At 43.0% G+C, this 24,614-nt stretch overlaps 3 protein-coding genes across 13 annotated transcripts in view; 1 reads left to right on the forward strand and 2 right to left on the reverse strand.

The window, feature by feature from the left end:
* RAB27A (RAB27A, member RAS oncogene family) overlaps positions 1-10,839 on the reverse strand; it is a 30,234-nt gene extending 19,395 nt beyond the window's left edge. The window contains exons 1-2 of one of the 6 annotated variants that reach the window (XM_072345327.1): positions 10,761-10,839; positions 362-479 (exon numbers count right to left, since the gene is read on the reverse strand). The gene's annotated coding sequence lies outside the window, so the exon portion shown is untranslated. Of the gene's footprint in view, positions 1-361; positions 480-596; positions 617-3,110; positions 3,297-8,543; positions 8,666-8,854; positions 9,029-10,760 lie in introns of those variants that run through there. The other 5 variants (XM_072345325.1, XM_072345328.1, XM_072345329.1 and 2 more) reach the window with 5 other exon arrangements.
* On the forward strand, positions 10,653-18,250 carry PIGB (phosphatidylinositol glycan anchor biosynthesis class B). Of its 2 annotated transcripts, none has more exons than XM_072345322.1 (12): positions 10,653-10,987; positions 11,080-11,215; positions 11,320-11,437; positions 11,653-11,757; positions 11,931-12,061; positions 12,653-12,793; positions 13,217-13,268; positions 13,601-13,812; positions 14,962-15,026; positions 16,051-16,261; positions 17,039-17,219; positions 17,771-18,250. In XM_072345322.1, the coding sequence occupies exons 1-12, from the start codon at positions 10,870-10,872 to the stop codon at positions 17,885-17,887; spliced, it is 1,587 nt and encodes a 528-aa protein (XP_072201423.1). In that variant the 5' UTR covers positions 10,653-10,869; the 3' UTR covers positions 17,888-18,250. The 2 variants fall into 2 exon arrangements, with proteins under 2 accessions (XP_072201423.1, XP_072201425.1); XM_072345324.1 differs by having other exon boundaries at positions 16,138-16,261.
* The window catches only part of LOC140256646 (cell cycle progression protein 1), a 30,207-nt gene continuing 21,882 nt past the window's right edge, over positions 16,290-24,614 (reverse strand). For 2 of the 5 annotated variants that reach the window (XM_072345316.1, XM_072345315.1), the window contains exons 7-10: positions 24,098-24,109; positions 23,180-23,280; positions 20,905-22,310; positions 16,290-18,984 (exon numbers count right to left, since the gene is read on the reverse strand). In XM_072345316.1, the coding sequence (XP_072201417.1) occupies positions 18,804-18,984; positions 20,905-22,310; positions 23,180-23,280; positions 24,098-24,109 (1,700 nt within the window). In that variant the 3' untranslated portion in view covers positions 16,290-18,803. The remainder of the gene's footprint in view (positions 18,985-20,904; positions 22,311-23,179; positions 23,281-24,097; positions 24,110-24,614) is intronic. The other 3 variants (XM_072345317.1, XM_072345318.1, XM_072345314.1) reach the window with 2 other exon arrangements.

Raw genomic sequence — 24,614 nt, forward strand, 5'->3', positions numbered from 1 at the left:
TTTCCAATTTACTTCAGTGAGATGGATTGAATATGGCCCCAAATACGTGCCAATTGCCAAAAACAGATAGCAAAAAGACACAAGATGTACTGAAGAGGTTTTGGTTTTAAATGCCCAAACTGCAGCTATGACTCACACAAATCAGCATACTCCACAATGTTAAGTTTACTTTTCCATCCAGACCACCAAGATTCATCTATGTTAAATCAAGTATCTCAAATCAACACCATCACAGCCCGTGTCAGAAACATTGTTTCAAAACTCTTAACACAGTAACAGTTGGTACAGGACAACTGTCAGCTCAAGAAAAACACTGCAATCAATCTTACTGAAATAAGTGAGAGGGGAAATTCGTACATACCTATGCTTAACAGCTGCGAGTAGACCTGTAGCTTTCCAGGGGTACCTCAGCACAGAGCTTCCTGGCCCAGTCCAGATCTCTTGAATACCATAGTCATGCAGAAACAGGCATTGATCATCTGCAAAGAATATCAGCAGAGAAATAAAATAAAACCAAAACAGCGTAGCCTAAAAGAATAGCTCTAAAACTTGCACTGGCATGCTAAGCTGTGGGCCTGCACCACCTCCCTGCCCACCTAATTACATTCAGCTGCTTGTCATGTGGTCTTGCTGACTGATCAAGTGATCTCTTTCCCTCCTTTTAAAACCAAGCAACACAGACAACCAGACTTCCCCAACCCAGGTAACAAACCAAGTCCCTCTTTAAATTCCCAACCTTCCTGCTTCTTGTCATAGGGAAATGGAAGTTGCAGTATGTTTTATTGAAAATACAAATAAAATACAGCAAATACAGAAGCCTATTTATTGTAACAAAGCACAGCAAGTACTAAAAGCAACCGAAACCTCATGGAGAATTTCAGTTTTGCACCCAGTGTTACACCTCTACAGGGGACAGAAAGAGCCACCTCTAGACAAGCCAATGCTGAGCACTACATGAGGGCAGGGGATAGAGAGCCTTGGGGCAGTGCCGGGGCTCATGGATCCCACCCAGCCCTCGGGGGGCTCTCAGCTCCAACAATGAAGCTGCAGTAGGACGGTGCCAGGAACTTTCTGCACCACTGCAGCAAAATCTGCATGTCCCCCTCAATCCTGTGAGACATGCAGACCTTCCACATACTTTAAGTCAGTGAGATAAGAGATTGATTGAACATGGAAAATCCTCAGCAAGTCCCTCCATCGGGGCCCACGATAGCACAGCAGACCCAATGTGTGCCCCCAGGCCCGGCACCAAGGCACTTGTTGGCTGGAGGCCCCTGCCCAAGGCTCCTCTCACAGCCACTGCTCACACTGCAGGGGACTGGAAGACAGAGGTGCAGTGAGTGACAGACCCACCATGCAGCACTGAACAGGGCTGAGCTCTGTTCACAGACAGCAGGTTACCTTGCACAACACTTTTGCATATCAGATTGTCTCCACACAGTGTTTCAAGAGCAGAGGAGTAAGAAAGGAAATGAAGGTTTGTAAGACTGCTCACCAGCCTTGCCACTTACCAAGTGCTGCAGACAGCTGGCTGCAGAATTTAAGGTATCCTTAATGCATTCGTCTACCAGACAGACAACTCCAAAATCTTAACTCATTTGCTGCAGTGCTCCACTACCTCACCTTGTTTGCTGGGAACTGAGGTGACATGAATTGTTCTTCCCACAGCAAACATACACATTTTGTTACACTGAGATGGTAAACGACTATTTGAGGTGGAACTTTTTCCCACACTGCCTCAGCATTTTTCCAGTTTTTGTCATTTTGTCACAGGTTACTCCAACCTGCAATCATTGCCCTGCAGCTGAAGAAACTCTAAGCCCTGTTTCTGCTCTCATATACAGTTCAAGACTTTGGCACTCAGTTTTTGTCACAGTGAACTTTTTCTTCTTTAACTGCTCCCCTGATCAATACCAGCACATTTGCTTATAGTGAAGAAATACTCCGACCACAAGCACCCAAGGATGTCTGGTAACTGCAGAAGGAGGAACAGGATAAGGAGCGTTGACAAAGCAACAGCTCTGCTATGTTGCAAGCAGCCCCAGGAGTGGGGTGCTGAGCACAAGCTGCGTGGCTGCAGGTCCAGCCAGCAGTGTGTAAGCAGGTTGAGCCGTTCCACAGAAAGGCTTTGGCCACCTTTAAGGGGAAAGTCATCCATAAATAATTTCCAGACTCCAGCTTTTGATTTCAGAACTAAACGAGGCTGCTTAACTTCCTTCTCACCAACCTGGCATGAAGAACATCCACCAACTCCCACTCTACCCCTCCAGAAAAGGGGCTTTATTAAAAACAGTAACACTTGGCTGGGAAGGCACAGTTGAAATAAATGTCATTTTCTCTAGGCGAAGCTACATTGATCTCAAACTGCAGAGTTGGTATTGAAGCAGTGGGCACCATTTATAAACCACAACATCAGAGTTCAGTTACTTGAATTCCCTGTTTCCAAACCAACACGTCTGCAGGGTGTTAGAAACACTGCAGCAACAGCTGAGTGCAGTGCGGCTGTGGGCTTTGGAGGGTAAGGAACAGTCCCTGGTGAGCCCTCCTCACACTGCCATCCAGGCCTGGGAGCTCACGACAGAGAGAGGGAAGGGTTCAAAACATCCTGCAGCTGTGGAATGCTGTTTGGAGCTCTACTGAGGAACAGCCAACTGTTTGCTTAAGAAATCTTTATGCCTTTTTTTTTTTTTTTTTTTAATTTAAACAAGAGTTATGAACAGGTTGTATGAAAACGACAATTCAAGTGCCTGGAATTTACAGCCTTCTTGTAAAAACAATCAGTGCTATACAGGTCTAGGAATGCAGGAGGAAGCTGGAGGAAGATCTAACACAGGACAGCATAAAGCATTGTTCGTCCTGAGCATGAGAAAATTTGCCTTTGTATAATCTGTACTCTTAAGAAAAGCTACAGTTGTCCAGGCAGTCCCTAGCAAGTGTTTCCCCAAGAAGAAAATGCCAAATCGTTACCTGTCTGACCACAATTCCCACAGGAATCTGGGCATCTGCCACTGGAAATAAAAATGGAGGTGAAAGGATCTAGAAATCGCGCACCTCAGATGATCCTACAGATGATTCTTCCATGTTTCCAAAGCCAAAGGCTGCAAACTCACCCGACTGCAGTGTCAACTGCTCTGCTTCCCTGCCCCCAGATTCTGCTGGGATCTGTTCTTCTGAATGGTTAATGGCTGTTTCCAACACACACTGAGAGCTCAGCACGCTTTTACTGACAGCCACAGCACAGCCTTCACACGCACATATAGCAGATGCTCCTGAACAGCCCTGTCAGACTGCAGAATGAGAACAACCAGCAGGCAGCGCAGGGTAATGGTGCTCATTAGCATCCACAAATCTTATCTGTGCCACAAAACTTCTCCTGGAATCAAAGAGGAAACTTTTAACAAATGCAAAAGGAGGAAAAACAGCCACTGGGACACACACGCTGGCACTGCAAATATGCTGGCAGACTTCAAAAAGAGACAGATCAAATGCTAACAGTAATTACTTCAGAGGGGGATCAATATCCCACAAAATGCAGAAAAAAAAGAGGGGAGAAAGAAAGTAAAAGAAAAATAAGAGCATGTTAATTGGTATGGGCAGAGTGCTACAAGTGTAAAAAGAACGTCAGTCCTGTGCTTGGAAGAAAGGCCACTTCTCATGAAAAGACAATGGAAAAAATTAGAGGAGCTGATGGGATGAGCTGCAATGGAAAGGTGAGCTGCTGTCATGTGCCACTTAGCATCACAGAATGGCTTGGGTTGGAAAGGACCCCAAAGATCATCTAGCCGTGGGCAGGGCTGTCAATCACTCGATCAGCACCAGACCAGGCTGCCAAGGGCCCCATCCAACCCAGCTTCAAACATCTGCAGGGGTGGAGAATCGACAGCCTCTCTGGGCAGCTTGTGCCATCAACTCACCAGCTCTCAGTGAAAACCTTCTCCTCTGACATGCAATCTAAATCTCCTCTCCTTCAGTATAAAATCATCCTCCCTTGTCCTATTACTATCTACCTACATAAAAAGTTGATTTCCCTTCTGTTTATAATCTCCCTTTAAATACTGGAAGGTCACAAGACATCTCCCTGGAGCCTTGTCTTCTCCAGACTGAACAAGCCCAGTTCTCTCAGACTGTCTTCAAAAGGACAAGTGCTCCAGGACTCCTACTTACTTAATGCCAAGCAGCCCATAAACACAGCAAAACAACACGCCAATATATGAGGATGGAACTAAGCAGACCCAGGAGGGTACAAATTTCTTTATACTGAACAACTAGTACTTTCCTTTCCTTGCATCAAGAACCAAGCAAGAATGTAAAGAAAGAAAAGGCAACTCATACTAAGATCAGTTTTCACATTAGAAAAGTAACAGCTGAAGTCTGTCAGCACCAAGTCACAAAACACCCCTTCAGCAAGCAAATCGAAAGCAGGTCAAGCAGGCTCTCCTGCAAGCCAAAAGGCACGTGGGCTAAAATATTCTGCAATACCACATTTTGAAGCAAAACACCCATGTTCCTCTGTTTCAACTGAAAGCCAGTCTAGACAGCTACTTGCGACCATTTCTAAGCTTTCTTTCAGCACTGCAGGAGATTAAGTATCAGTACTTTTAAGGGCAGCAGCTTTCTAAACAGGAAACAGCTTCATAAAAAATAGCCTCCTCTGATAACAGCACCAGATGGCTAACTTCCAAGGGCAACCAGAGTCTCTTCAAGAATAAAACTTATTAACCACTAAAATAACAGATATACGCATCAGTTTTGTTCTCATGGAACATCTTACTGCCTGAAGACAGGAATCCTTCACTGTAAACGTGGTCTCGGCATCAGCACTTTGGAAAACCTTGAAAGAAAACTACCGTATCTTTAACAGGAAATCAAAGTTCTGCTTAAGTTCTGCTTCCAGAAAGCAAAACTGTTTACATTTGAAGGACAGGTTAATATCTCATACGAGATGAGTAAACTTATCTCAAACAAAGTGGATCTCATCGGTTTGTCACTTCTATTGAACTTACTGTGCCCCCATCAATTTCTATTAGTGTCAGTGTAGTTACAGTTTATCCTGCAGGAGTGTCCGTGTCTGCTCTAGATCCAAAGGCAAATGTAAAATGATGTTTTAATTCCTGAATCAGGTTCATGCTCTCTGATAAAGTTCTGAAATACTAGCAAGAACATACTAGAGAAAATACCGCATCTAAATACAAGATGCTAAAACACCAGGAAAGGGCAAAGAAAAAGTTCTGAATTTAAAAGAGAAATAAAATGTAACAGCTATTTGCAAGAATAACCATAATTATTCATCTGGACTGAAAAATATGGGTAGTTTTGTATATAAGAAAAAGCATTTCTGGCAACACTTACATTGTTCATATTACATCACCTGTACTTAAAGGAGGAATATTTAACCTAAGTATATTAATATTTAATCTATTTCACACATTGCAGCTCATTTTAAGTGAGATGATGGTTCCTCGAGCTATAAATCCTTATGAAGCATGTGCCTGGTTTCATGAGAAGAGCACCATGCCCAGTAATGTATGCAGACAGAAGCGCCTGCATTTCAGTCCATGGCTGTAACTGCACACTAATAACTTGATGTCTCTATCTTCAGCCTGAAGAGCTACAAGTCTCCTTTGAGATCAGTGATCTTTATCTACATATCAGGAGGGCTGACAACTAAGCATACTTTTTAATTGAAAAATGTAGTAGCTTTGTAGGAATCTGTTGTAGCAATGTAAAGGAATGTGCACTACAACTTCCTTGGAAAGGACTTGCAATGTTTTGCAAGTCTATATCAATACCATTTTGAAGGCTGCTTTGATGTTTTTACCCATGCTTCAGCTTGATTCACATTTGTTCTTTGCACTACCTGATCTAAATACAGATACACAGCATCCTTACTGTCCTTTCATTTAAGTACCTGCTTTACATAAAGAATCACTGCAGGAGCTTAGAGCGAGTTTCAAAATCCTACTTGCAAGCACCCACAAACTCAACTTTCATTTTAAAAGCCCGCTCATATCTCTACCAGCTCTTTTTTCCACTGCACACCACAAACTTCTAGAAATGCTGTACTCCTCCTACTCAGCTCCTATCTCCTCTGCTGTTTCCTACCCCTTTCCTACCTCCCCAGCAGCCTGCACTCTGCCTTCCACAACGGCCCTCCTCTGCTGTGCTTCATCTCACCCATTTCTCTTCAGTGAGATTGTCAGCCATAGAGAAGGGGAACAGCTAGGAGATACGGGGTCACAAACTCGGGACAAAGTGGATGCCTTGGTTTACATCTTGATATAATTTTGAAGCCACAAAAGCAGCGATACGTGCTTTTTGCTTTAGTAATTCAAAATACTTGCCAGGTCAGCTCCAAAGCGCTGGCCAGAACACGAACAGGATTCCAACATCTGGCACCATGCAAAAATCTCATATACATATCAGACTGTTTTCAGTTCCGTGAAGCAACAGCAACATGACAGGAAAAAATTATGCTGGTTTCATGTCACATTTTAATATACACGTATGCCAGAATTTAATCTTCAAAGTTTATTATATCAGAGAATAAATCACGGAAGTTGAGACTGCTTATTACAGCAAACACAAGTAAATTCTGTTGTATTATTTATGAAAAGAAAACAATACAACGATACTCCAGTAATGAAATTAGAGGCTAACACTCCTAATTCATCATGGCTTTACCTCCAGTGGAGATAAAAGCATCTGATCACAGCTGATTTAATGCGGTACGAGTCAGCCCAGGCTCCTGACGGTTGCAGTTTTCTCTCATAATCAGATGCAGTTCCCATAGGAAGACAAGTTGGGAATACATTTGTATAAATACAGGGGGAAAAGAGTTTTTGCTCTGTAAAGGAGCTGCTTTTAAAATAACTATTCCTTAAATCGTGCTGCTTTAAGGAAATGCTTTTCAGACATGTCTGAAGTCAGATCCACAAACACAATAGCACAAAGGCGGGCCCCACAAGACTCGGGCTTGAAAGCAAGTTCTTGAGCACCTGACCTACCCAGACCAGCAAGTGCTTGCCTATAAACACGTGGGTAGCCCTTTGAAATCAAGGAATAAGAAAAAAAATCAGAATCTGCTGGATCAGACCACATGTGCAGTGCAGTGTCACAATAAAGCTTTAACACTGAAGAGAGTGTTTGGATTAACTGTTAAAACATGTTGGATGTATTACAACAAGCTGTCTTTAAATTGTGCTGGTGAACCATTAAGTAACAGGAGAGAAAAGAGCTCTCGCTTCTTGTATTCCATCCCCAGTGCCCACGGTGCCTGCTTCCAAACAGACTTTGCAGGCTGTTGCTGCCCACAGGGTGCAGCTCCTGGCACAGGTTGGCTGTGCAGGCCTGGGGCCGCTCTGACCACTGGCAGAGGAACTGACGGCCGCCATGCAGCACAGCGGGCACATGGCAGTGACAGAGCAGCTGGAAATCCAAAGGTGACGCACAAGGATTATTGCTCGTAACACTCAATGCCAAAAGCTACTGAAAAACTTTTTTTATCTCACTAATCTGCTCTTTGAAAGGAAACATGCAGTCAAGCGATAAAATAACGTGTAACGATGGAGATGAAAACAAACTTACAATTTGGTTTTAGATATCTGGTCACGGATGAGAAACGTTCTTAGCTGTACAAACACCAGTGTATGCTGTAGCACCAGCCCCCACCCAGCTCCTTCCCCAACACGTTAAGGAGGTGTAAAATCAGAACGCTGAACCAGAAACACATGAATGTGTTGTTCTTTCTTCCACCTTTTCAAACACGCTTTAGAGACACCCACTTACAATCACAATTACTGCTCCTACAAGTCTGCGTCAGCCTCTGAAGTGTATATCGTGCTGTGTGCTTTCTCCTGGCTGGAAAACACTTCAAACAGCAACTAAATACTCCATGTCCATGAAAAGAACAAGGATTGAGAAGACGACTCCGTGTAAGAATACACTGCCAAGGAAAGGCGTGAGGGTCAGACCTTAGAAACCACCTGGTGCTATTAATACGTTTTACACACAAAAATCAATAAGCATTTTGTAGAGCTTCAATAAAAACGGAGAACACGGCGAAGGATCGCCTCTCCAGTAACGCTCAGGAGGGATCCTCACTCCAAGCACACATCTGAAGAAAACTTGTAAATGCTAATCACTATGGAAACTGCTGGCAATCAAAAAGCTCCAAATCCACCTGAGAGACAAAACCCAAGGGAGGGTGTTTCTGGCAGTCCTCGGCAGGTCCTTTATCCTTTGCCAGTAGCATAAAAGCCACCGCTTATGTTGGAATACGATCTAGCTGCTTACAGAGCTAGAAAAACAGAGCTTTCCTGATGGATTTAGCTTTCCTTAGATCTCAGACCATCAAAGCATTTCCCCCAAGCATTGCAAATCAGGCCCAGACAGCCTCCCGCACCCTTCAGCTCGAAAAGCAGCAGCAGCAGCAGATGTGCCGATCCTCCAACGCAAGGCTATTAGCGCTTAACAGGCGAAACACGCTTACGTAGCTCCCTCAACTTCCCATTCGCAGAAACCCCGCATTCAGACGCGCACCTCACCTCTCGTTGTACAAGTGCGTGCTGCCAGCTACCGCGCAGCGGGGCCCGAGCGCCGCAGCCGTGCCCGCAGCGGGGACACGCGTGGAGCGCACAGCCGCGGCCGCGCTGCTCCCTGACGCTCGGGGACGCCACACGACGACCCTCCGTGCTGCCCGGGCTCGAGCTCGCAGACAGCCCGAGACAGGCGGCGTGATTCTCGCAGCGCTAAGGCCGCTCTGTCGCACCCACCCGTTTGCCGGCTTCAGAAGCGAGATGAAATCACCTTTCCCCCCCCACCCCCAGCTCGAGACCCCCACCCACACGGCTCGCACCGAGATCGTTTCCGTACGGATCCCGCAGCGGAGCTGCCGCCCCGGCCCCGCCGCCCCGTACCTCCGGCAGCGCCGCGTCGCTCCGCACCTGCCCGGCCGGGCGGTAAGGGCGCGTTTTCCGCCGGAGCAACATCACTTCCCGTGGGGTAGGGGCAGGCGCCGAGCGGCCCCGCCCGGCCGCGGGGCAGCGTTGGAGGCAGCACCGCCCCGGCCGCCCCCTTCCCCGGGCTGAGCGCCAGGGCACCGGGCCGAGCCGCGCCGCGGAGCCGCCCGACGGGCCCCTCGCTTCCAGTACGGGCTCCCCTCACACGGGAGGTGCCTCAGCACTTCTGTGCTGATCGACACCGCTGCTTTGTGGCCGTCCCTCATGGCCAGGTGAGAGTCACCGTGGTTTTGTCTGTGCCTCCCAAACAGGAGGGATGCGGAGCTGCTGGAGCGGATCCAGAGGATGGCCATGGGGATGATCCGAGGGCTGGAGCACCTCTTGTGAAGAGACTGAACAGTGGGCTCGTTTAGTTTAGCTCGGAGAAGGCTCTGGGGAGACCTCAGTGTGGCCTTCCAGTACTTCAAGGGAGCTTACAAGCAGGAGGGGGAATGACTTTTTACATGGTCTGATAGTGATAACACAAGGGGGGATGGCTTTAATTTAAAGACAGGATGTTTAGGTCAGATGTTAGGAAGAAATCCTTCACTCTGAGGGCGGTGAGGCAATGGCACTGCTGCCCAGAGCTGTGGGTTCCCCATCCCTGGAGGTGTTGGAGGCCAGGCTGGGTGGGCCCTGGGCAGTCTCAGCTGGGAGCACCCAGCACAGATGGGAACTGGATAGGCTTTAAGGTCTCCAACAACTCAAGCCATTATGGTTCCCACTGTCCTCTCATCCCCACCTCCATGAGGCCCACCCACTGCCTCCAACTGCAACACTGGGCTCAGATCAGAGCACACTGAGCGAGGCGATGACTGCTCTCAGGACAAACGGAGGCCGCTTTCACTGCCAACACCTGACAAAAGTTCCTCTCAGAGCAGTATCTCGGGATTCCTTTTTAGACACATTACAACCCTGACAGCCACACATCGAGGTGCTGCCCCGAGCAGCCACACAAGGCCTCACAGGCAGCAGCCAAAGCAGCACTTTTCTCCTCGTTAACTGTAGGAGAGGACTGAGAACTGTCTGTGTGCACATGTGGGCCACGTGTGTGTGTGTGTATACTGATGCAGGGGAGCACAACCCGCGGCCAGGTTGTGCACAACCGCCCGCACAGCAGAGCAGATGGCGGGGATGAGGAGCTGGATGAGGAGCTGGATGAGGCACAAACGGAGCGATCAGTGTGGGGGGATCGGGACAGGGGAACCCACAGGGGCACCAGGGGAAACTGGAAAACGATGGGAAACACGACGATGACCTTCTTTGTCCAGGTCCCTGACGGTTACTCAGACACAAACACGTACCTCCAAGCGCTCAGAGCTTTATGCACATCACAACACACCGTCCCTGCGGGCCGGCACCGCGCTTCGTCCCCTCCCGCGGGCACAGCGCTGTGGGGCGGCCCCGGGGACCCGCCCGGCGCCATCTGCACACGGCGCAGCAGCGACTGCTCAGGGCAGGACGCGGTTCCCTCAGGGCGGGACGCGGTTCCCTCAGGGCCTCCTCTCGGGCTGAGCGTCAGTCGTCGGACCGGGCGGGCTCTGCTGGGCCGCGGGCGGCTGGAAGATGGGCCGGTAGATGTACACCCCGCTCACCACGCCGAGCGCCACCGCCACGACCACGTGCGGCAAAGGCGGCCGCCCCCGCATTGCTGCCGGTCGGAGCCGCACCTGCACCGCACACACACGGACACACACGGACACGCGCGTGAGGCCCCGAGCCAGGCAGAACACACGCTCGGCGCTCCCGCGCGTTGCCCCTCACCTGAAGCACGGGAACTGCACCAAGCGGGGAGCGCTCGCCCGCCGCAGTGACCGGAAGGAAGTGCGGCAGGAGGGACTGCGCGTGCGCCACCGCCCGGCCCCGCCCCGCCATGGAAGCGGCCGGAGGACTGCTGGCGCGCGCCCGGCGCCCCGAGCCCGTGCGGCTCCGCAAGCGCAGGTCTGTGCTGTACGGAGCCGCCGGCAGAGCCGCCGCGCAGCAGGGCGCCGGTAAGCGACGGGGAGGGGATGGGATTGCGTGGGATTGGACGGGATTGGACGGCCCCAGAAGGGCCTCTGACCCGCGTGCTCCGCTTCTGCAGGTGCTGCCGGCGGGACCGCGGCTCTGACGGCCCTGGCGGTGGCCGCGCGGGCGCTGAACTGCGCGCTGGTGCGCACCAGCTTCGTCCCGGACGAGTACTGGCAGTCGCTGGAGGTGGCGCACCGCCTGGCCTTCGGATATCCTTTACCGCCCGGCCTTCGGATATCCTTTACCGCCCGGCACCGCGATGCCCCGGGAGCGGCCCGGCTCCTCCTTACTGAAACGGCCTTAACTGCAGCAATTATGGGCACCTGACGTGGGAGTGGGCGCACCGCCTGCGGGGCTACCCGTACCCGCTGCTCTTTGCCTGCATCTACAAAGCTCTGCAGCTGCTGGGCAAGGATGACGTCCAGCTGCTGGTACGTATCACTTGTCACGAAGCCTAACATACAGGCAGAGCGTTCGGTGCCAGTGCATTTTTGTTACTGCCTGGGTAGAGCGCAGAGCTCTGTTCTGATAACTAACAGTGCACGAGCACGACACATCAGTCTGGTTCGTGAGCAGCCATTCATTAGTGCAGTGATTCTCTCTTTCCACTCGTTGCAGATATAAAGTTCTGTCTTTACTTATGTAGATATGGGTCCCCAGGCTGGTGCAAGCAGTTCTGGCAGCTTTCGCTGATGTGAAGCTTTATTTACTAGTGAAACACCTTGAAAATGCAGAAACAGCAAAGTATGTGGTAAGTTTCATCTGTTTAAAAAAAAAACTATATAGATTAATTGATGTGGCTGCAGCGTAACGATGGCCACATGACACTCAGTCATGCCTCAAAGAGTTATCGCCTTTATTTAAAGCTACAGGACTTGTTTTAATGTCTGTCCCCGTGCACCCTCTTGTTGTAACTGTTTTCAGTACTTCTGCCAGCTGTGTTCCTGGTTCACGTGGTACACCTGTACCAGAACTCTAACAAACACCATGGAAACTCTGCTCACCATTTTTGCTCTTTGCTACTATCCGATAAAAGGTTCCAAGATGGGGAGCAGGTAAGAAACTTTCTGTAAACAGTGCTGATATTCTTTGGCTTGAGTAGAACAAAAACAAGATCAAATGCTCATTTTTATCTTAATTTTTCAAGCAAACAAAGCCACCTTGTTTTTGTATCAAGCGCTCTAGATCATGCAAGAAACAGCAATTGTGGTGTTTTCTCTAAAATTTGTGTTGAAGTTCTGATGTTGCTGCTATACAACATGCCTGTTCTCCAGTTCCCTTACACATAGTATCACTACACAGAAAACTACAAGCTTTAGAGGAATTTAACTTGAGAAAGGATGCACTTGTTGTGTGCAGCAGTAACTTAATGTGGTCACACCATTGTTTACCAGCTACCCATTTTAAAACAGGTATGTGCTCCTAGTTAGGAACTCCAGTGCCAATATGGCAGTGGTGTATGTGTATGTGGCAGCCTTCCAAGCCAAACAAGGTATCTCCATTCAGAGAATCAGAGTTACCAAGCAGCATGCAGAACTCTTGGTCAGAGACAGAACAATATTTCTATTGCTAAGTTTCACTGTCTGCAAATTAACTGATGAAACGTTTTGGTAAGCTTTCTTTGGTTTTCTGTTCCTTCATTCTAGATGGAAATATTTAAGTTTGATAGCACTTGCAATTGTCGTTCGTCCCACTGCTGCTATCCCATGGATACCTTTGGTCCTGAGTCATTTTTTACAAGAACAGAAGAAAGCAGACCTCATCCTGTACTACTGCATTCCAATTGGGTACGGTCCTTCTCAATTTGCACTCTGTTCACAGCTGCATCTTAAGATTGATGTTACCACTACATACTGTAGCAGAGACAGAAACTCACAAAAGCTGACTGTGTTGAAGACCAGTGCAAAAAAAGTCCTTTTGCAAAAGTTTAAAGAAGGGACGTGCTTCTTTGAAGTGAGTTTGTATGCTGCAGGAAGTTACAGAGGTGTTATCAGCACAGGATGCCAGCAGCATTCCAGGTTAACCTGGGATTGTGCCAAAGATATCGGGCCGATGGCAACCGGCCACTCTTAAATGGCCACAAGTAGGTTTAATCCTAAAAGTTTAGGAATAACTACTCAGGGAGTTTTGACAGCAGTTTGGAGAAGAGTAGAACCTGATGCATAAGCAGTGCAGGCAATAGCAGTGCAATCGATTTTTCTTTTTTGCAGATTGGTCACACTGGGAACTTCTTTAATAATTGACCGTGTGTTTTTTGGTGAGGTAAGCTGCTTTAAACTCAGTACTACGACTTTGTTTAGTTATTTTAAAGATGTATTGGACTTCTCTCTGTATGTCCTGTCTATCCTGTAAACCTGAAGTCACAAATCCTTGAGCATTGACTTTAGTTATTTTAAATGACAGACTTCAGCTCTCAGTAAATCAATAGTTATCAGTATACTGTAGAACTTACAGGCTAGGAATTTCATGATAAGTCTCAGTAGAAAAGACATAGGCACAAAGGAGACTATCACTTACGGCTAGTTACTGTTTAGATGCTGACTTTTGGGTTTGTTTTTACTTACCCCTTTTTTTCCTTCCCCTAACCATCCCAGTGGGTACTGGTTCAGCTGAACTTCTTGAAATTCAACGTGCTACAGAATTTGGGAACGTTTTATGGTTCTCATCCCTGGCACTGGTACTTCACTCAAGGACTGCCGGTTATCTTGGGTACCCACCTGCCTTTCTTTATTCATGGCTGTGTGATGGCACCAAAACGGTATTGCATCTTTCTAGGGGCAGTGATTTGGACAGTGTTAGTATACAGGTAATTTCTTCTAAACGTAATTACTGTCTTTCACCATTTGTGTTCTTTTCATCAAAATTTGTCCTCTCTAGAATGAGAAAGAATGTTATTCAGGTTAAATGACAGAAAACCAATAATTATACTAATACGTGTGGAAATAGAGTCAATTATGCAACGTTTTTTAGAATTGTATGTAATATTCCTACTTGCATCATTAGCATACATGTACATTTAAAAGCAATTTGATTCTGAAATACTATAATTATTTGGCAAGAAATTCAATGGAAAATGACTGATAACCCCTGCATCACCTCAAGGGTGTTTAAGCAACAACAGAACTAGTCAGAAAACAGAACTCAGAAGTCACCTGTTAATGAAAATGCTGCATCATTTGTTTCTCTAATACATCCCCAATAAGATGAGAGGTTCTTCAACTTACAAAACTTCATTTACAAGTCATTTGATGACTGTAGATTAAGCAAAAGAGACAGGAAAATATATGCAAACTAGAGCACACCTAATAGTAAACTGTCATCAGACTGTAGTAGTAACAGAATACAGCAAACAGGAGCAAGGCCATAAATATTCCCTGAGTCCAGCTCCAAACTGAATGTAGCCCTGTTGGCTTTTAGCCCTTCTTGACTCCTCTAGTCTTCCAAGAACCTGGTTGGTTCTCAAGACAGAGTTCTGCAGTAATTTCAAGTCTTTCCCCACTACCCCCCAAAAAAACCAAACACAAAATCAAATGCTGAGGTGGGAAACGGTCTGAAGGTGTATTAGCAGAAGTGAATGTTATTTGTTAGATACAAATGCATATGTAAATCTTAGCTCACCGTCCACTTTTTTTCTTGCTTTGTTTTCAATACAGAAAACTAATAGGTGAAGTACTCGCTATCATATCTAGTATCCTTAGACAGTCTAACTGCTACAGCACAGTAGCCAGACACTTTATTAGTGCTTGGTTTAAAGTGATCAAATAACTTTAATTTCATTGTTCTCATTAATGTTCTTAAAAAGTGACAGTTTGCATTTTTTACTCTAAATTGGTAACACGCCAAATGCTTTTTCATATGTTTAAATGCTCTTCTAGTCCTCCATGCTCTAAACATCATTTTGTCAACAGAATTGATGCATTCAACTTTCTATAGTACCGTATCTGTTTTATTACAGCACACTGAGCCATAAAGAATTCAGGTTCATCTATCCAGTACTGCCATTTTGCATGTTTTTTTGTGGTAAGCATTTGGTTTTAAATGTCTCGCAACCTTTCTCTGCAAATAACTCTTACCAACAGACAGTAAGTAGTGAATGCAGGATTCTTAAAACGAGCCTAACTTTTCCTTACAGATAGAAAAAAAGGATGAATGATGGTAAGAGACTGAAATACATAAGAATCTTTAGCATGGACAAAAGTATTTCCTGCAAATAGTAGTACTGTAGTTAAATCTTATCTGCTGGGAAGTTACTAAGGAAAGAGTAAAGTTTCTAGAACACGGAGGTGGATGGCTTTAAACTGACATAATAGACCACTTCCACTCATGTTTAAATCACAGATTAATTACTGGACTCCATTTTAATCTGAGACAAAGATCTGCAGTATGTCAGAACATGGACTAACTGAAGATTGACTTACATGACTTGTTCTACATTAGCAATTTCTGAAGCAGGCCTGTTTTTATTGATTCCATGGAGGTGGTCACAGAGTGGGACTGTCCTCCTATTACTAGATTCTTACAGGAGCGAGAGGGATGGGAGATGAAGGAATAAGCATTTACCAGGATGGCAGCTCAGGAACAAGTAACAGTAAAACTCATATCAAACATCTGAAGGGAACATTGTAGCTTTCAGCATGCTGGAGATAAAAGAATACCACAGCCATACCAAAGCAGCCATTACTGTTTATTCTTGCTCTACCCAAGCACATACACATCAGTAAGTCACCACACACCGTTCATCCAAGTTACTGAATGGACTCATTTCCTCACAAGAAATTAAAACTGAGCTCCAGAGATAAAACATTGGGCTTGAAATTTTTTTTCTGGACTCCGAAGAACAGGTATAGGCTTAACATTTACACTGCTCAATCCAACAGTAAGGGCAAAGTCTAATCTTTGAATTTCCATTCAAACAGTAAAGACTGAAGTACATTAAAATACCTCAAAGCAAGGTACTGTTTGCAAATGACTAATAGTTTCCAAAGGTACCACGTGAAACTTTTAAGTATTTGTTTATCTAAAACTTAATTAAATGTTTCTCTAGGATATTCTCTGAAACACCTACAAGCATGGAAGAAGTCTGCAGCAAGCTTCTTGCTTTTATCCAATCTAATCCCAGCCCTGTATACAGGCTTGATACACCAGAGAGGCTCTCTTGATGTTATGAACCACATACAGCATCTTTGTACCAGCTCTCACCAGTCACAAGCTTTTGTCTTCATCATGATGCCATGCCACTCTACTCCATTTTACAGGTAATGAAGCAGCTATCAGTGTATTATATTAACATCTAGACACTACAGCAGAAATTGAAAAAAGAAAAAAAAAAGCCAAAAATCTGATTGAGGTGGATAAACGTGTAGGTGAAGTTTGTTTTTCATAAAGCTAACACCGAATGAATAGGGAAAATAAGCTTAAATGCTTAGAACACAGAATGAGACTCGGGAGCCTGGTTTTACTCAGTTTTTGTAAGACAGTTTTGTATGAAGCTATACAGTAGTCTTAGGGCTTACAAGGATAATTCATATATCTCAACTATAGTAACTTGTATAGGAAAACTAAAATGCACTGCTATAATCAGAACGTATTATTTTAATTTTACCTTTACTTCTGCTGCTGGAAGGTAAGGAAAGGTAATTAATAACACACAGTGAGTGAATTCACCATTCCAAAAAGCTTGCAATATATCCCAGTAAGCAAACAGATACAAACCACAAAACTGATGGGGTTGGGAGGGGAAGGAAGAACTTTTTATCTGAGAAAACGATGTTATGCAATTATATTTGTGTTGAGATAAATCTGCTTTCTGTGAACTGCTAAAAGCATTCACAGGAGCTTAAAGCTGAATCCACATTCTCTATTTCTGCTTTTATATAAAACACATAAGTGAAGAAAACACGACATTGGAGTAAACAAATATAATCTTTTTTCTGGTTTTGTTTTGTTTTAACTGAGCTATCTAGGTGATGAATCATTTCAAATCTCGGGTCTTTATCAGTCTATCCTGAAGTATGTTTTGTTTTTCATCCTAGCCATGTTCACTGTCCTCTTAAAATGAGATTCCTTCAATGTCCCCCAGACCTAACTGGAAATGAAAGCTATGTCGATGAAGCAGACCTATTTTACTCTAATCCACTTGGCTGGCTTAATAAGGAGTTTTACGATGATACACTACTACCCAGTCATTTGATTTTCTTCAGTGTGCTAGAACAGGTATGGTAAATGTATGATGAAACAAACTAGTTTTGAGGTTAAGTTACAGGAGAAAATTGAGATATAGAAAACTAAAGAACTCTTTTCCTTAACTTCTTAAAAACACTTAGAACTGAATTGAGCCCCCCTAGTCCATAATATAGCATGGATACCATTGCAGTAATGTATACTTAACATTCACATGTACTCTATGTGCTTTTTGCATGTTAAAGTTTTATGGCCTTTTCCTCACGCCATATGAAAATAAATGTACTGTCTGTTCCCAGAATCATACACAATTCCATAACAATAACAAACAAACATGCCTCTGTGTCAGAGTACCTCTTCCCTTCAATTCTTTTATGAAGTCCATGTACTCAAATGGCAATGTCTGGTGAAGATACACTGCATACAGAATCAAACAGGGTAGCTCTCTCTAGCAGCCTTTCCTAAATAAAGGACAGAAGTTCCCAGGGATAGCTGTATTAACAGTCTCCAAAAGACTCTGGAACACTGTTCTGATGCTCTCCAAACACTTTTGTCTATCAAAACTAATATATGTTCATTTACAGGAAATATCAACGTTTCTAGCTTTAAAGGGCTACAAGAAAACAGCCACTGTCTTTCACACTCATGTACCTCAAGGAAGAGTTGGAAGCCATATCTACATCTACAAGAAAAAAACCTGAAATGAATCGTATCTGAAGATCAGTTTCTAGACTTACAAACTAATGGGCTCAGTTTTGTATAGCAGTACAGAAGATATTTTACTGCAGAAAGGAGGGAGTAGTGAGACTGAACTGGGTAAGTCAAAGTCTCATTATGCAAGTATCAGCTGTGTCAAAACACACAAACCTCTTGAAGGTAACTTCAGTGCATGTGACTGGGGATGAGGAGTTGCTGATCTACCGTACAACACTAGGGAACATCAAGGCCAAAGCTACCATGTGATTACTTGAACAGTAAGAAATTAGACAAGACTGGACCAATTTATAGAACTGTACAGCTATGCTACGTTTATTTCTTTTTATAAATAAAGACTTTTACCCACACTGTCTCTTTATTTTTCTTCCACAATATGCAGATATGCAAAATATTTCAAGTGCTTAAATCAGCAAGCTGATTAGAATGCAGCACAGCAAATTCTTGACAATTCAACAGGCTCATAGCCCTCCCCCCAAAACAAGAAGCAAGATTACAAAACACTAACAAATACATTACCATAATGTAGACTTTTTTTTTTTTCTTTTTTTTAAGGATGAGATGAAGTTAGTATATCAAACACTGAAGTTAATTATTGGTACATTATGCATGACTCAAGCTTGAACTATACTAATGGAATGCAATTAAGCATATTTTTCATACGCAAGTCATTGCATGCCTAGTTTCTGTAACAATATCACTGGTAGCCAAAGTATTGTTGCTTCCAAAGAACAGTTAAAGCAACAATACCAAATATGCAAATTGACTCCTGCCTTCGAACAAGAATTTGTAAAAATCAAATTAATTAGAGAAACTTGTATCTCAATGCATTGTTGAAAAACAATTAGTTTCCAGAGAACACGTGAAATATTAAGTCTTTTTTTTGTTTAAACCATAAATTACTTAGTATTTTGGATCAAAGGGTAATTGCCCCAATTCTATTTCAAGATTTGCCATGTGTCTTCCATTAGTGCGACCGTGTTTATGCCATTTACCTTCTCTTTTATTACGGTGGTGGTACTTCTGAGCTTGTTTTTCATGTCTGGCATTTTCAGTTTGTGTAAAAGAAGGCCTTTTAGGTCGACTGCAAGGAGTAAACAGAAACTTGTTACTACTCTTAGGAAAGCATTTCTCTAAAAGCATTCTGCAATACAATTACACTGTCAAGAACAGCTCTTCACATGCTGAGGTTGGCTGGGAAAAAAAAACCAAACAGAATTAGTGTCAAGTAGTCCTTTCTCTTGCAAGCAAACGGGCAGGGTTTTTGTTGGAATTGTTTTGAAAACCATCTGTAAAATGGTATATTTTGAAGAAAAACTTTGCAGAAGTAAAAATACTCTGCAGCTGCTTTCCCAAAGTTCTTTGCAGAATAAAACTACATGAACATCTGTTCGAGTATCCCTACTGTGACGCCTGAATGGAAGTTCCCATCTGTTTCTGTTATTCTGTTATATTCCGCTCTATAAAAATAATGAAAACTTTATAGGCTAGTGCCTAGATACAGCCACTTCACAGGTTCTCCTGCATGCAATGAAAACATTTATATACAGAGAGGGGCAGTACTGACAAAACACCACTGCTCACTTATTGCAGTCCGTGATGCACAGAGTGCCATTACGCTGCATGCTGTTGTCACTAGTCTAGGCTTGGCTGAGTTAAGGCTATTTCAACCATCAGGGACATAGAGAATTCTGTAAATTGATTTGAAATTCTGTTCTTCTGCAAACTGAAGTCCTCAAAAATTAAGTAATTAAAATCAGGTTTAATAATAAACTATTAAGAAGTACTTGAACTATAAATGCACACAAGTCAAGTATTTGCCAGAACTGCACATTAGACAAGGCAACTTGGTAAATGCAGGATTAAACATCCTCCAGCCTTCAATAAGAGAAGGTACTACCCTCATGTAGCATCTACCAACTCCAAGCTAGTTTTCAGACCTCCTGCTGCAATAAGCACATGATACAGTGAACAGTACAAATCCAAAAGATAATCCTGACTGAAGAAGCACACTCCAAAATATTCAATACACGTTGTGTTGAATTCCAGCACAGAGATAAAGTCCACTGTGTGTATAAGGACAACTAAGCTATAATGCACAAGAAAATTATCTACAAGTGTTTTTTCCTATTTGTTCAGAGTAAGTATTAGCACAAAAGATTACGTAACAAATTCAGTAACAGCAACAGCATTAAAAGCCACAGAACATATATACGTTATGATTCTATGATTCCAGAAAGAGCAAATTTCACACAGTACACTAAGGCTTCTTGCTTAACTTTCTTCAGCAAAGTCTATGCAGTACGAACAGCACATTACATCTAGCTTCTCAGGGCCAACCAGCATACAGCTGCTCTGCAGGAGCCCTGGTAGTATCATCAGAAGCAATGTAGGATAACAATGTAGGAAACAACACAAGCCATGGACAGCAAGTCAGCAAGTCCATAACACTTTAGTACAGTTCAGATCATGAGTCTGCCATTTAAGCAGTCCCACTGTGTGGTAAAGACTAACTCAGTACTGTACTAACCTATGTGGGTAGGTACACTCCTGAAAAGGCAGCAGGGAAGATACCTGCCAGAACAGGGCTTTGAGGCTGCTCAAATACATCCAAAATCCTTCTCCTTTATGCAAGGACAGTAGGAAAGCCACAGTTAATACCTTTTGTGAGACTGCCTGTCTGAGGGAATGAAAAGCTATCAAGGTTGTTCAGTCTAAAGTAATCCTACTTGCAGCTTTCTAAAAGGCTCGGTGGAAAAACTAGACTAGTGCATGCTGTAGAACTATGACATGTAGAACCTTCAATATTAATTGAGGAGAATGTTAGCTTGGGAGGTACAAGAAGCACAATCCATTTCTACTGAGTCTCTTATATAATATTACCTATGTATGGCTATAAACACAGACATCTGTGTATAGAGTACCATCTGTTAGAACAAGGACACTAGCTGTCTTTAAAAAACTACTTCATTTTGTTAACGGTTCAGGAAACATGGAAACAAACCTGGGTCCATACTGGGGTGAATTATCATACTGAAAGTAGTATCTGTAGATGTACTTGTCCAAATCATCAAAAACCTTCTCGTTCTTATTTTGGTATTCCTTCATATCTTCCAGGTAATCCTTGACATCATTAACAAAATCAGTGAACAGCATCTGGTCGTGTATAAAAAACCCATTGTGAAAAAACTTATTGATGAAATTTTCTAGTTCTCTCCAATGACGGAAGTTATGTACAACTTGTTGCAAATACTTCCTCATTAGCCGATTAAATTCATCCACTCCGATAGGATCTGAAACTCTGTTAAAGAGACTAACGAATTCTTGATTAGCACATTCAAAAATACCAGAACAGCCCTTTAGGTCAAACTGATGCTTTCTACTACACAGAGGATCATTGAGACATTTCTGTGAGTCTGTATCTTTTTCAAATGTCGTAAACTGATGTTTTCTTCCATCTCTGAAATCTTTAGGCATGTTAGGCCTCCTGTAATGCGTCGGCTTCAGATTCTCATACGAGTTATGCTCTCGGTAAAAAGTTCGAGCTTTCTTGTTTGCCTCATATTTTTTTTCATTTGGCTTCTTCTCCTTCTCATCCAAGATGGTTTTTGTGGTATCTTTGAAGTGTCTGAACGTGGACTTGACAGAATCGGAGAATTTTTTCAGCTTTTCTTTCACTGCTTCTTTAGCCTGCTTGATCTTTTCTTTATGGTGCCTAACAAACTCTTTTGCGGAATTTTTCATAACATCAAAAGTTTCTTTAACTGAGCCAAAAAACGATTCTTTTGATTTCCTTTTCGATTTACTTTGCCCTTTAGCACCTCTCTTTTGTCCCTTTTCATTCATTTCTTGTTTTTCGGTTTGATCTTTTGCTTCAACATACAACTTCTCCCATAAGTCAGAGCGCTGTTGCTCAAAGTTTAGCTTTTTTTCTAGTTCTACCAGTCTTCCTCGCAGAGTTTCTATTTCTTGATTTTCTCTTAATGTGTCATCATCATTAACGCTGTCAGGTGTTTGACGAGAACTGAGCTGTTCCAGTTCTTTTTTCAGAGCTTCTGTAATATGACGTTCTTTGTCCAGTTCTCTCCTTAACATCTGTGCTTCTGCAAAGAGCGTTTCCTTTTGCCTACGAAAATTATGGTTTCTTTGCTTTTCTTCCTCCAAATGTTCCCTTAGTTTCTGATTTTCCATGACAATAGACTCAGTACTAGTGCCTTTGTCTTCTAAGTTTCTTATTTGTTGTCTTAGCTTCCTTAGTTCTTCCTGAAGTGAGACCAAAGCTTTTTCTTCCTTCTCTAGAGATTCTCTTAAGTGCTGATTTTCTGCAGCGAGACTTTTTTTCTGTGATTCAAAGGATTTCTTCTCTACTTCAGTAGAGGTCAAACACGTGGCAAGATCTCCCTTGAGTGACTAGAGCAAACAGGGAGAAAACAGGACAAAAATAACAATCAGAATTGTTATAATTTTAGCTAGCAAAATAAAAGACCAAGGTAGATTCAACAGTTTGCTTGTCATTTTGGATGAAATGACATGTTGCAACACGATGCAAAAAATAGATCTAGCTTATTTATCTCAAGGATAGAAACACAAACACTCTCTTGGCAACAAAGACCATGTGAGAAGCTCCCACTTCCAACCAGAGGTCATCACCCTTTGCTTCCACTGATTTAAATAGCTGAAGGGAAGTAAACTGGCAATTTGAATTGATTGATCTCAAAAAGAACTTAAAACATATGCATGATGTTTATGGTCAGCAATCTGGGTTCACAGGTTACAAAAACAAATCCATTACCATTTGCAATCATTAGTAAGTATATTAAGCAACAGGGGCACAAATTCTTAAAGTCATCTCAAATCAACTTTGTTGCTGAAAGGACATGTGTAACTATATCCTAACACAAAAGAATAACTCTCAGTCTCCTGCTATCCATGACAAACTCGGGAACTAAACATCTTGTACCGTGTGTAAATACTGCTATCAGCAACGTCAAACCTACAATAGGTTTTTACCAGCACAGTTCTACTTCAGCTGTCTTTATTAACCACAGCCTAGCACTGTGCCATAGAGAAGGGGACAAAAGAGACCATGTATATGGCCAGATAACTCCCATGCTACTATTAAGACTGAATAAATAAAAAACAATATGCTTTAACACTTAACAGTAACAACACAGATGTAATGCATTTCTATGATAAATTCACTTTACACACTTTGTGTAAAGTACACACACATATTAAAAGCATGACAATTTATGACTGCCAGCCAAACTCACACCTACCCCCACTTTATCTCCTTGTTCTTGTTGGCACTGGTAAAGGTCATCTTTCAATTCACGTGTCTTTGCTACCAGCTGCTGGCGTTTCTGGATCTGTATTGTACCTACAGAGATATTTGGTTTTTTAATAGCCTCTCTCACAGCAATTAGGGGAACATATGAACCTAAACATCATCTTCATTTTCTCTGCAGAAGCATTCTTAATTTCTGCACCGTAATTATCAATAAGAATTAAAAACCTTGTTTATAGTTGAAAAGATTCTTACAACTAAAATCAGATTTCTGCATAGACTCTGTTTCTTTTAATAATCAGCATTTTTCCAAACAGACCCCAAGCATTTTTTCAGATAGACTGTGTGATTGATGAGAACAGAGGAAGGAATTTTAAGAAGATTGCAAGGGAAAAAAAGCAACAAAAATCATTTAGAAGTGAAGGTTTGGTAAGCGAGTAAGTCAAACTGAATTCTGTAGTACGGATATAACCCTTAGGATTTTTGCTAAATATACTTCTCATTCATACACTTTCCAGTTCTTTAAAGAGGTAGTATTTATAATTGACTCCAATTAAAATGCAGTAAAATAATGAAGGGCAGTGAAACCTCAAGTTATCACAGCAAAGCAATACCAGAGATCATTTAGCCACTCTGTTATTCTCTGCTTCTAGCACGCTAATACATACCAGTCAGTATTTCCACCAGCTACTACTTGTTTAATAGTTGCAGCAAGAAGTTTTTTACATGACTAGATTAGTCAATTCTACAATACTGCACACACTAGTAATCCCTAAGATTTGATCATCATTTTTATGACAGTACATACACACATATGTATGTATGAGTATTTAAGCATACATGCACACAATGTAATAAGTAAATCTGAATACAAGCACAAGACCCACAACGTATCACTTGTGACTCTTACCTTCAGGTTTACCTAAGAACAAAAACAAAAAACAAAAAACAAGAAAACCTGTGTCAAGTGAAAATTCGTAGGTCTTTCAATGTAAATGTCAAAACTTACACTAACAATTAGTCAAAATCAAACCCACTTAAAGTCATTTGCAGTCTCAAACTGAATCAAGACTCTTGTTAATACTGCACTTTTCATACAACCCTACTCATGAAAAATAAATATTAAGAAATAAAGGTCCTTTTTTGTGTGTGTTGTTTTTTTTTTTTATAATTATTTTATTGCTCCATATATGTCTTACATGATCAGGATTTAGATCAGTCAGAGTTCTGCTAATGTGTTAAATGCTGCATCACTCCACAAAATGTTCAACTTTGGGTGATGTACTAAACACAGAAAAACTGCCGCTATCTGGGATTCCCTGAACCACACTGGAATGGCCACTCTGGAAAGGCAACAACTCGCTTTTCTCTATCAGAGAGAAAAATATGGCTCCTGCGCTCCTGTAAAAACACGCCTTGCTTTTACA

This window comes from Excalfactoria chinensis, chromosome 10, assembly GCF_039878825.1.
Source record: "Excalfactoria chinensis isolate bCotChi1 chromosome 10, bCotChi1.hap2, whole genome shotgun sequence".
NCBI lineage: Eukaryota > Metazoa > Chordata > Aves > Galliformes > Phasianidae > Excalfactoria > Excalfactoria chinensis.

Excerpts from the sequence above, each read along its gene's own strand:
- PIGB (XM_072345322.1), top strand. The coding sequence starts at position 10,870 with ATGGAAGCGGCCGGAGGACTGCTGGCGCGCGCCCGGCGCCCCGAGCCC. Across the intron at positions 12,794-13,216 it reads TACTACTGCATTCCAATTGG|ATTGGTCACACTGGGAACTT; the intron begins GTACGGTCCTTC and ends TCTTTTTTGCAG. Across the intron at positions 13,269-13,600 it reads ACCGTGTGTTTTTTGGTGAG|TGGGTACTGGTTCAGCTGAA; the intron begins GTAAGCTGCTTT and ends TAACCATCCCAG.